At 39.4% G+C, this 13,338-nt stretch overlaps 1 protein-coding gene across 1 annotated transcript in view; it reads left to right on the top strand.

The window, feature by feature from the left end:
• Positions 1-5,225: 5,225 nt before the first annotated feature.
• Positions 5,226-13,338, top strand: part of LOC127529743 (craniofacial development protein 2-like) — a 928,907-nt gene continuing 920,794 nt past the window's right edge. The window contains exon 1 of the mRNA XM_051934401.1: positions 5,226-7,408. Within this exon, the coding sequence (XP_051790361.1) occupies positions 5,512-6,210 (699 nt within the window). The 5' untranslated portion in view covers positions 5,226-5,511 and the 3' untranslated portion in view covers positions 6,211-7,408. The remainder of the gene's footprint in view (positions 7,409-13,338) is intronic.

Genomic DNA, 13,338 nt, shown 5'->3' with positions numbered 1-13,338 from the left:
AATAAACTGAAATCTGAACCTTTTTTGCCAATTAACAAAGTTTAGCCTCAACAGAAGTTGTGCAAAACTGGTAATAAGCTTCTATCAATATAGTAACATGGTTATAACAACTCTCATCTTCATCTCTTTAAGTGGTTTTATTTTCCAATTTTCTGCCATATGCTCGATGCAATTATTATTCTTGAAAATATTGCACAATTGTCTCTGAGCCGATGCTGTAAGCCTGCTTCCTGGTTGAGAGGCTGGATCAATTGGCCCTGCAGTGTTCTTTCTACCCTTGGTGGTGTACACATGTGCAACCTGAACATTTCAGTTTAGCAATGGAACTTGCAGGTCATCAGCCATAATAAAATGAAAGCCATGTTTTCTTGTTTTCGCTTTTTTCATCAAATGTTTCTTTTTTTCCAGTCAGGGGACGAGGTTTGAAATGTCCAGTACCATTTTATTCTTAAAATTTGTTAAAGTAATAAGTAAAGAAAGGAGGTAAATTGCAAGAATGCATCGAAAATAGAAAATTATGCTTCATCTTTAATTTCACTCACCACCGATGAGGACCACATTAAATGTGAAAATATCATGAAGGTAGTCTACATGTGGCATATGTTGACCAGCAAATACCTGGAAAGATAGTAGTTAGTGCTGCTGCTGGATGTATAGTGTGCAGCTAGAGTTGTGCAGAGGCTGTAGCCTGCATGTTCCTTCCATGTTATTATGTCCTGCCCTTTTTCACTTCAAAGCCAGTTGATTCTAAACTTGAGGTGTTGCTATTTAAATTTCACTTCAAAACCAATATACTTTTGTGAGCAGTGGGTGGTTGCACTGCTGTCATTTCACGTAACTTTTAAATTAATTTTTACATCTGATGTTGATGATGACAGAGAGTATCACAATGATCTGATACCCATTAGGGAAGACCAAGCGCCAGCATCTTACTGCTTAATTGATTTTTTGTAACGTGAAAGGTTCATAACCTTCCATATTTCATGGGCCATTAAAAAAAGTGGGGGATGACATTATTAGTTCGGTAAGTTAATGATTATGTTGGAGAAGTCTGTAAAAATATAGGAAAATTTTGGTATACGCCACCAGAATTTTCATGCCAAACAGGCCATTGGTTCTGACACACTTATCCAGTGTCAAGCAGAAACCAGTCCATCACAAGTCACCTACACTTTTACACTTAACCAACACTGAACCAAAGCAAATAAACTTATCTGCTGTGAATTGTGAAAGAAAAAACAGTTAAAAGAAAAATAATACAAAAAGCCAGGAGAAAAACCTGCAACGTCAACACAGGCAGTGCAACAGACCTATAATAACCATAGAAAAGAACAATGTATAAAAGCAATTTTAAATTGAACAAAAATGAACAACGAGAGTGTTAATTACTTATTCAGTTCATGCTGAAATATAAAAAAAGAACAACAATTAATACATCATTCAACTCTAATATGTAAGCATCACCTTTACAAGGATATTAAAATGGTTGCAATAAAATTAACACATGACAGATCAATTGGGATGGCTTAGGTGACAGTTCAAAGTTAATTATTTCAGAAATATCTGCTTTAATATGCATTTTGCAATAGACTAGTCTTCCTTCTTAATTTGAACATCAGGACCCAGAAAGATCCAATGAAAGCCAGAAATGCAACAGTACTCTTTTTACAATAAACGGATTGATGTTAAAGTAGTTCTAGAAAAGACCTTAATCAGACCCACCTGATTATCTAATCAAATTGTCCCAAAGTCTCATTCAGATTTATTATTAAAGCCAACAGGACTTCTGCTTCAGCTTCATGACTTTATAATTAATTCTTGTTTCCATTTAATGTGACAAACTGTTTCCTTGTTTTCTATGTAAATGAACTTCAATTTTAATTTCCACTAATGTCTTCAAGTAGATTGGCTGTTTAACCTAAGTATCAACTACATTAATGCCTTTATTAATTTGGGAAGACCTGGATTAAGTCCACACTTTGTTCAGATCTAAAGAGTATTATTCCCTTAGCCTGTCAGATTAGAAGGTGCCATTTAAACCAGCAATGCTGTTCTCTGCATGGGTTCTAGAGCTGCTTTATCTTTTTTGGTTACCTTAATAGTACATAGTGCTCCAGGTTTGGTCTTACTAGTGTACCACATAGTTGGAACAGAAAATTTTACTTATACTCAGTTCTTTTCTGTATATAATTTAACAAATTTTACTGATGCAAGTCTGAATAAGCATAAACAAGACAAATAATAGGTATGTTTCAATTTATGAATTACTCTAGTAAAGTCTGTTTTAGACATACGTTTTCCTATAAATAATAATAAAAAAACATGTTTTTCCCTGAGCATCACATGTACAGAATATGCAATCACTTACCTTGCAGTTTGTCAATAGCATCATGGAGATATTTAAAAGGTGACTAGATGCAAAGTGTCTATAAAAAGTATTTACCCATCTGAAAGTTTTTACTTTTTATTTTTATACAACATTGATTTACAGTGGATTTAAATTGGCCTTTTTGACACTAATCAACAGAAAAAAATACTTTAATGTCAAAGTCTAAATTGATTACAAATACAAAGCACAAAATAATTCATTGCATTAGTATTTACTCCCATTAACTCAGTATCCAGTAGACCACTTGCACCTTTGGTAGCCCTGACAGCCTTCAGTCTGTGTACACAGGTCTCTGTCAGCTTTGTATATCTTGACACTGTCATTCCCATCATTCTTCTTTGCAAAACTTCTCAAGCTCTGTCATTGCATAGGGTTCAAGGGTGATCAGCCATTTTCAAGACCAGGCACATATTCTCAAACAGGCGAATGCCTGTTTCCACACTCACATTTCCACGTATAAAACCTAAACTTGCTGTTTTTTACTTTAATGACAAAATAACTACATGATTAATGTGGAAATTTTGAGATTAAATTTGACATTTCAATATTTTTTTTCCATTGTGTCCCTATTTTGTGTTTCTTTTCTCTATACCCTAATATGCTTCCATTTGACACTCAAACGGTGGCCTACGACTCACCTTTTCATGGCGACTTTGATATCTGAGCAGTGTGTGACTTTCTGAACTTGAACTTTCGAGTTTCTCTGCCACTCTATATAACTCAATCTGCTTCCTTTTGTTGTTTATATCACTGCCTAACCCAATAAATAGTACATTTATCCTTACTTCCTCTTGGTATTCGCTGATATTCTTCTTTTTTCCCTGTGCCTTTTCCATTATTTTTTAACCAAACACTGAATGGAAAGGGCTATTTATATTGATTTGCATATTAAAATATGCACAATTCTGGGAGGAGTCAGGATGGGACGGCAGACGCGTGCATGAGTGTTACTTTTCTTGCTGACTAGGATTTATGTAGCGGAAATGAATGGAAGTTGGCTTACGCACGGTTTTGCGCATCTGAATTTTTTTTGTGCGTACACACATTTCCACTTTTGTACGTACGCCATGTTTTAGTGTGAATTCTATGCATGGCGTTATGCATGAGGCACCAGGATATTAAAATTGTTTTTAAGCCATTCCTGTGTAACTTTGGATTTATGCTTGAAGTTGCTGTCTTGAATACAATATCTCCAAAGCTGCAGGTTTTTTGCAGATTAAATCAGGTTTTCCTCTAGGATTTCTCTTTATTTTGCAGGATTCATTTTACCCTCTACCCTCACCTTGACAAAAACAGAGTGTGGGGTTACCAAATTTTATAAATTTATCAATAGCATTTTAAAATCGGTTCACGCTTGTTAATAATACATGCTGGAAAATGATAGAATAGCAGGATCTTATCGCAAATAGAGGAATGAAATGTGTCTATTCATGCATCCAGGACGGAGTGGTAAGATCAGCCTTTGCAAATGTTTCTTCAGCTTTTTTCTTTCCTGTAGCTCAAGCTTCAGACTCAATGTTTAGGTAACTAATCAAGAATGATTACAATTCTGTTCACAACATGTAAATCAATTAGTTGGTAAATCAGAGTTTAGGTTAGAAAGACTCAATCTGACTGGGTTGTGCAGAAGAATATAGAAGCAGGAAATATACTTGGCTAAAATATAATAATGATGATATTATGATGCTCTGTTTTATTCACTTTTATTCATAAATCTAGTGATGGTCCTTTTTTACCCTTGCTAGGCATTTTGAAACAAATCATTTTTTCCCTCTCTTTGGCTGTTAAAATCTTCAAATACTTTGCAAAGTAGTCTGAACTGTTAGGCTCTGGTGAATGTAACATTCACACACATTTCAGCATTTTAGAGCATGAATAATGTTCACACTCTCACTGGATACTGAGAGCTCAGTCTGATTGGAATCTGTCAGTCTTCTGTAGCAACACAGTATGACTGCTTTTGTTGTAACAGCCAGAAAAAGGTGCATCAATTAGCTCCATTTGGTCTTTCACAGACCAGCATATTTTGAAGCCTATTGACTAAAAGTGCTTTTTATTTGCAGCAGTGTCTGTTTCCTTATGCATGTTGACCAACTGCAAACAATCCTTAAATATGTTCTTCTCAGGCAAAGGAGATTTAGCAACAGCCTGTTGTCTGGAACTGCATAATACAATTTTTGAGAGCCAAATAAGCATGTGTTAGAAAACAGATTGTTCCATGGTGCAGAAGTACAAGGCAGGCATTTAAAATAAACCAAAGTGTACTATGAAGACATTTTGTATTATTTCAATTGAAAAATAGAAAGAATTGTAAAATGTGTGGGGCAGCCAATGACTAATAAGCTTTCTATCTTAAAAATGCAAGAACTGATTCTTCACTATGGATTAAGTAGAACAAAACTAGTAATATTGTTGTAGACATAAGAATGCTTTATTCCTGATGTTTAACTCCATTTTAATCTGTAATTTTAGTCAGATTCAGAAGATTCTGAACAATCAACTTCTCTTCTGTGTGTCTGTACTTTACATATTTGTCATGATCAGTCTTACAATTTTAATTAATTTATTTTTTCTACATATGTTATGGCATTGTTAAATATGATTCACATTCTCCACTGGCTATTTTTGTTTTTCTTATGGGTGCTGCCATTCTGGGATAATATGGTAAACGGTTGCTATACCTATGTTGGGCTTGACAACTGTCAGTGTGTGACTCGTGACTTCATTGCAATAACCTTTTCTACTCTCTGACTACAAATTAACGGTCACTTTTTTAATTGGCTTATGAATTACAGCCACAGGGGAGGCACAAACCAGTGTGTTTCTTCGTGTCCCAAGCCCAGATAAATGAGGAGGGTTACGTCAGGAAGGGCATCCGGTGTAAAATTTTGCCAAATCAATAAGTAGACAACAATACAAATTTCCATACCAGATTGGTCGAGCCCCAGGTTAACAACGACCACTATCAGTACTGTTAGCCAACAGGGTGCTGGCGGAAATTGGGCTACTGTTGGCCAAAGAAGAAGAAGGAGAAGAAGAGAGGGAGATGTGTCCAGAGGCAGGAGGAGAGGAGGAAAGTAAAGAGAGTGGATCTGAGGGTAGGAACTTTGAATGTTGGCATTATGACTGCTAAGGGGAAAGAGTTAGCAGATATGATGGAGAGAAGGAAGTTTGATATATTGTGTGTGCAAGAGATTAAATGGAAGGGGAGTAAGGCCAGGTGGATCGGAGGTGGATTCAAATTGTTCTATCATGGTGTGGATGGGAGGAGAAATGGGGTAGGAGTTATTCTGAAGGAACAGTATGTCAAGAGTGTTTTGGAGGTGAAAAGTGTGTCAGGCAGAGTAATGAATATGAAGCTGGAAATTGGAGGTGTGATGATGAATATTGTTAGTGCATATGCCCCACAAGTTGGGTGTGCAATGGGTGAGAAAGAAGATTTTTGGAGTGAGTTGGATGAAGTGATGAACAGTGTACCCAAAGGACAGAAAGTGGTGATTGAAGCGGATTTCAATGGGCATGTTGGTGAAGGGAACAGTGGAGATGAGGAGGTGATGGGTAGATATGGTGTCAAGGAGAGGAATGAAGAAGGTCAGAGGATAGTGGATTTTGCCAAAAGGATGGACATGGCTGTGGTGAATACGTATTTTAAGAAGAGGGAGGAACATAGGATTACATACAAGAGTGGAGGAAGATGCACACAGGTAGATTACATCCTATGCAGAAGAGTTGATCTGAAGGAGATTGAAGACTGCAAAGTGGTGGCAGGGGAAAGTGTAGTTAAGCAGCATAGGATGGTGGTCTGTAGGATGACATTGTAGATCAAGAAGAGGAAGAGAGTGAGGGCAGAGCCAAGGATCAAATGGTGGAAGTTGAAAAAGGAGGACTGCAAGGTTGAGTTTAGGGAGGAGGTGAGACAGGCACTGGGTGGCAGTGAAGAATTACCAGACAGCTGGGAAACTACAGCCGATGTAGTAAGGGTGACAGCAAGAAGGGTGCTTGGTGTGACATCTGGAAAGAGGAAGGAGGAAAAGGAAACCTGGTGGTGGAATGAGGAAATACAGGACAGTATACAGAGGACGAGGATGGCAAAGAAGAAGTGGGGTAGTCAGAAAGATGTATAAAGTAGACAAGAGTACAAGGAGATAAGGCACAAGGTGAAGACAGAGGTGGTGAAGGCTAAAGAAAAGGCGTATGATGAGTTGTATGAGAGGTTGGACACTAAGGATGGAGAAAAGGACCTGTACCGATTAGCTAGACAGAGGGACCGAGCTGGGAAAGATGTGCAGCAGGTTAGGGTGATAAAGGATAAAGATCGAAATGTACTCACAAGTGAGGGGAGTGTGTTGAGCAGATGGAAAGAGTACTTTGAGAGGCTGATGAATGAAGAGAATGAGAGAGAGGAGGTTGGATGATGTGGAGATAGTGAATCAGGAAGTGCAACGGATTAGCAAGGAGGAAGTAAGGACAGCCATGAAGAGGATGAAAAATGGAAAGGCCGTTGGTCTGGATGACATACCTATGGAAGCATGGAGGTGTTTAGGAGAGATGGCAGTGGAGGTTTTAACCAGATTGTTTAATGGAATTTTGGAAAGTGAGAGGATGCCTGAGGAGTGGAGAAGAAGTGTACTGGTGCCGATATTTAAGAATAAAGGGGATGTGCAGGACTGCAGTAACTACAGAGGAATAAAATTGATGAGCCACAGCATGAAGTTATGGGAAACAGTAGTGGAAGCTAGGTAAAGAAGTGAGGTGATGATTAGTGAGCAGCAGTATGGTTTCATGCCAAGAAAGAGCACCACAGATGCAATGTTTGCTCTGAGGATGTTGATGGAGAAGTTTAGAGAAGGCCAGAAGCAGTTGCATTGCGTCTTTTTGGACCTGGAGAAAGCATATGACAGGGTGCCTTGAGAGGAGCTGTGGTATTGTATGAGGAAGTCGTGAGTGGCAGAGAAGTATGTAAGAGTTGTACAGGATATGTACGAGGGAAGTGTAACAGTGGTGAGGTCTGCGGTAGGAGTGACGGATGCATTCAAGTTGGAGGTGGGATTACATCAGGGATCGGCCCTGAGCCCTTTCTTATTTGCAATGGTGATGGACAGGTTGACAGACAAGATTAGACAGGAGTCCCCGTGGACTATGATGTTTGCTGCTGACATTGTGATCTGTAGTGATAGTAGGGAGCAGGTTGAGGAGATGCTGGAGAGGTGGAGATATGCTCCAGAGAGGAGAGGAATGAAGGTCAGTAGGAACAAGACAGAATACATGTGTGTAAATGAGAGGGAGGTCAGTGGAATGGTGAGGATGCAGGGAGTAAAGTTGGCGAAGGTGAATGAGTTTAAATACTTAGGATCAACAGTACAGAGTAATGGGGATTGTGGAAGAGAGGTGAAAAAGAGAGTGCAGGCAGGGTGGAATGGGTGGAGAAGAGTGTCAGGAGTAATTTGTGACAGACAGGTATCAGCAAGAGTGAAAGGGAATGTCTACAGGTGAGACCAGCTATGTTATATGGGTTAGAGGTGGTGGCACTGACCAGAAAGCAGGTGACAGAACTGGAGGTAGCAGAGTTAAAGATGCTAAGATTTGCACTGGGTGTGACAAGGATGGATAGGATTAGAAATGAGTACATTAGACGGACAGCTCAAGTTGGACGGTTGGGAAACAAAGTCAGAGAGGTGAGATTGCATTGGTTTGGACATGTACAGAGGAGAGATGCTGGGTATGTTGGGAGAAGGATGCTAAGGATAGAGCTGCCAGGGAAGAGGAAAAGAGGAAGGCCTAAGCAAAGGTTTATGGATGTGGTGAGAGAGGACATGCAGGTGATGGGTGTTAACAGAGCAAGATGCAGAGGACAGAAAGATATGGAAGAAGATGATCTGCTGTGGTAACCCCTAACAGGAGCAGCTGAAAGAAGAAGAAGAAGAAGATGAATTACAACTCTGTTCTTTCACCATGAGATTAATTGATTTCAGTTTAGTTCTACAGGTTAAGACCCCTGCTTGAATTCTGATCTGTCCATGTCATCTCTGATTCCAGTCTCTCTCTCAAAATGTTTGCTGTCCTGAGCAAGCAGCACAATATTGTAACCAAGCACCATTCTGCTTGCATAATATTACCTAAGTATTTTAATTTCATTAAATTCAGTAGTAGTAGGATGTTCTACTGTGTTAGCCATAATGGATGCAATGAGAAGTAAGGAAAAATGCTAGCTTTTATTGGCTAACTGAACGGATTACGGGGCAGCATGGTGGTGCAGTGGTAGCGCTGCTGCCTCGCAGTAAGGTGACCTGGGTTCGCTTCCCGGGTCCTCCCTGCATGGAGTTTGCATGTTCTCCCCGTGTCTGCGTGGGTTTCCTCTGGGTGCTCCGGTTTCCTCCCACAGTCCAAAGACATGCAAGTTAGGTGCATTGGCGATCCTAAATTGTCCCTAGTGTGTGTGCGGGTTGGACAATGACTGACTGAATGGATTACAATATGCAAGCTTTTGAGGTTGCTCAGGCCCCTTCTTCAGAAAACTTGTAATTAAACTAACTCAGTTCAAGCAAATGCTGTAATTAATATAGTATAATAAAATGATTCATTAAGAAAGCACTCTGTTGGAGACTGATTGGAATTTTTTAGAATTAGTCATTCCAGACACATTTTCAAGGTAATGTACACATAAATTAATGTGAACATAAATACGGTTTTTATCCTGTATTTGATATTTTCAGAGTAGCGTCTGATCCCTCATGACTCTAAATTGCAGGTTTGAAAATGAATAGCTGAATATAACACAAAGAGGTGATGACAAATGCCAAATGATCTCCTTTTTTAGTACATCTTGATTTCTAGTTTCCTCTGTGTGAAACAAGCTGTGAGAACAGGGTAAACCACTAGAAAAAGAACTAAGAATTCTTGACAACACAGACCCTGTTCTGCTCTCTTATCAAAAGGGGATCACAAGTGGGACACGTCATATATGCTTGCTGCATGTTGCAGTGGTCATCTCAGCCCAGGAAAGTAAGAATAAACACGAAAGGACATTTGATCACATAACAGCAATTGAAATAGAGGAGAAAGGGTTACAAAGCTATGAGTCTGATTCAGATATTATAAAACATTTAAACATAAAAATACTTGGCATAGATAGATAGATAGATAGATAGATAGATAGATAGATAGATAGATAGATAGATAGATAGATAGATAGATAGATAGATAGATAGACACTTTATTAATCCCAAGGGGAAATTCACTGCAGAACAAATGTAAAGTATGTTTAGGAAGAAGTTCAGCTTCTGCTGTTTTAATTTGTTTGAAGTCTTTGCATATCAAAAGATTTGAAATGTATAATACCTCAAAGGCTTGGGGAGCTCTTTAATCCTCACAGTTCTGAAATTTCCTCCACGTGCCATCTCTTATTTCTTCTTTCTTTCATACCAGATACTTATTGCAAGAAACACAACAAATAAAGTACATTTGTTTTTTTTTTTTGCTTGTTTGAACCTGCTTTTTGTATTCCTTGGACATGCCGCCAGTTCATCACAGGCCACATTTACATGGACTCACTCTGGGCTTATTTGGAGAGGTTGTGTATCTTTGGGGTGTGTGAGGTGACACACACTATGAGAATTTGAAAAATCCACACACTGGATGACCTGGTGAGAACCTGAATCCTTGACAGTGAAGATGTGAGGGGAGATCCATTGGATCCCCTATTAGAAAAATTGAAAAAAGAGACCTGTTTTCAGTGAATAATTGTGATATTGTAGGAAAGATTTGGCCTATCAAGACACATATCCTAAGGAAGTAACAGCGTTGGACAGATTATGTAACAGTGAATTTAAAGTAATTCTAACTGTATGCAGATGCTCTAAATACTTTGGATATGTTTGTGACATTTAAAACATGCCTGCTTACGTAGAATTACTTGTAATCTTCTGCACAGTATAGCGTGCAGCCGGGGCCCTTGCCTGGCCGGGACGCCTCCACGCTGGGAGGACAGGTGTATCATGTGTGACCAGAGCATTGCCTCCCCCAGGATGGTAGATGGCACCAACACCAATGGGGAAGGAGTTGCCCACAAGGTATAAAAGAAAATAATAAAACAGTGTATGCCTTGAACTTGTGTCCCATGCTTGTCTGTGTTGGGTTCAGGTGGCAGTGCCAGCCTGGGCGGTCCACAACAGTTAAATTCTTCCCATTAGGGGTGGTTTACTTTTATCTGATTTGGCACAGGTCCAACACATGGCAGCTTCCAGCATAAAGGCCATACACACAGTGAACTTGGTTAAACAGCATATTTAATATTGGTACCAGTTACAAGTCTTGATTATGTAATTAAACTGAGGCACACTGAATTAAAGAAGCAAAAATTGAAGAGCTGTAGATATTCATCTCTTTTTTGTATTGCAGACCTTTAATTTTACTGGACTCCACCATACTAGGTTTAGAAACACTATATAAAGCTTATTAAACATTTGAATTTTTATTCTCCAAATGCCATTATTTCACAAATACATTCAATGCCAGGCTGCCTTTTGAAAGAATATTGATCTTAAGAAAGTGAAATCTGCAAACAGTCCATCAAAAAAGCAGCCAGGCCAGAACAGACAACATGTGTAAATGAAATTTCACACCCCATAAAATCTGCGGCCTTGTGTGTCCTTCTCCTTAGTGGGCTATTTTACTGAAGAAGTTCAGCCTGCAGTTAGATTAAACAGCACTGTGATACTGGGCAGCTTATGGAAAATCACAACTGTCATGGGCATAACTTTAATGTATACACACTGGAGGAAACAAGCAAATACTCAGCAGCTCAAAATAAAATGGGCAGGTGACATTGAGCTTAGGACTGCAACCTCACAGCTCCAGAATACTGGATTTGAATCTCACCTACTGTCCTGTGGGTTACTGTCTCAGCAGGGTTGGCACATTCCAAGTGTTCCTGTGGATTTTCTGTGGATTTCCTTTTACATGTATAGTAACGTAAACTGGCCTTGGGTGAGAATGGGTGAATAAGGGTCCAGACTCATTAGATGCAGAACATGTAAACATTAATTAGAAAACTGACAAAATCTTTCCAACTTAGCTGCTTTAATAAGTTAAGATTTCTTTGAATTTTGCTTCCTTAAAATCAAAAATTAAGTCTGATGAAATGGTATAATGTTGTTCTCCTCTAAATAAGATATCCCTCATAAATTCCAAACAAATGTGCAGGCGTGCATCATTTAAGAGAGATAGCCTCATGACTCGAAAGTTACCATGCTTCTGTCACACAAACTTATCTTATGACCTTGACTCTAGGACATGCAGTCTGGGGAGGTAGGTGAGGCTCTCATCATGAAAAGTAAACAAAACTAATAATGATAACATAAAATAATCGTGTCCACTGGTCTGTGCTATAAATATGTTTTCTGTGTGATTCCAAAAATTTTGATAATTTTTATTGTCAAAATCGCTGAATTTTTGCATTTTGTGTTCAAATATAGGGGGGAAACGCGAGGTGTGGCAGCGAGGAGCCACACCTCACCTGGGAGTGCACTCTTCCTCACACACTGGGTTGATGCATGCAATTGGTTGTTGTCTCTCTGTATGTCGCCAATATAATGTTTGCAGACATGTTTATTATGCACCCTGACTTTCCACAGTCTGGCTAATATCTGTGTAACATATTTAGTCTTGCTGATCTATACTAATTAATAAAAGGCAACGCCCTCACTGACTCACTGACTGACTGACTGACTGACTGACTCATCACTAATTCTGCAACTTCCCGTGTAGGTGGAAGGCTGAAATTTGGCAGGCTGATTCCTTACAGCTTACTTACAAAAGTTAGGCAGGTTTCATTTCGAAATTCAACGCGTAATGGTCATAACTGGAACCTCTTTTTTCACAATATACTGTAATGGACGGCAGCTCGATGGCCGTGGGAGGAGGAGTTGAGTGTCACGTCATCACGCCTCCCACGTAATCACATGAAAAGACTGTGAACGCAGTAGGGAGAAATGAAGGAGGAGCCGCAAACAGCGAAGAACCAAAAATTCATTAAACAATTGAGAAGGGAGCGAAACAATAAGAAGCAAGCGAGTAAAGCATACAAGCATCTTCATAAGGGAAACAAAGCACGGTGTAAAACGTAAGTTTAAATTAAGTTTATAGAAACGCTCCTGCTGCGGATTGCAATAACATATTCGCGAGATAAAAGTTTAATGAGAAGACACGAGGTATAAACGAACCACACGCCGTAGTGCAACGTTAGGGGCTTCACCTCTGGCGCTGACATTCGAGATTCGATTCCCGAGAGCGGATGCAGTGAGTGTGTACGCCTGATGAGTCCAGAATTAGGGAGAAACACGTGTAGCATACTCTTTGCATTATTTGAAAGTAAACTATTAAAACCATTCTATGATCTGCTTCTCGCAACTGAAAGACGGCACATGGCGGATGTTAGCCGACTTGCTGACCGCAACGTTAAGGGCTTCAACTCTGGCGCCGCAAACAGCGAAGAACAAAAAATTCATTAAACAATTGAGAAGGGAGTGAAACAATAAGAAGCGAGCGAGTGAACTATACAAGCATCTTCATAAGGGAAACAAAGCACGGTGTAAAACGTAAGTTTAAGTTAAGTTTATAGAAACGCTCCCGCTGCGGATTGCAATAACATATTCGCGAGATAAAAGAACGCAGTAGGGGGAAATGAAGGAAGAGCTGCAAACCGCGAAGAACAAAAAATTCATTAAACAATTGAGAAGGGAGCGAAACAATAAGAAGCGAGCGAGTGAAGCATACATGCATCTTCATAAGGGAAAAAAGCACGGTGTAAAACGTAAGTTTAAATTAAGTTTATAGAAACGCTTCTGGGAACAGAAAGAGGGCACGTGGCGGACGTAAGGCGACTTGCTGACAAACCACAAGCGTGACCTGGCAGGTAACCACCCATACAATCAGATTGTGATTCAGAAAAC

The sequence above is a fragment of the Erpetoichthys calabaricus genome, chromosome 12 (genome assembly GCF_900747795.2).
Source record: "Erpetoichthys calabaricus chromosome 12, fErpCal1.3, whole genome shotgun sequence".
Lineage (NCBI taxonomy): Eukaryota > Metazoa > Chordata > Cladistia > Polypteriformes > Polypteridae > Erpetoichthys > Erpetoichthys calabaricus.
The sequence above is the reverse complement of the archived record's forward strand: the minus strand, read 5'-3'. Positions and strand labels throughout refer to the sequence as shown.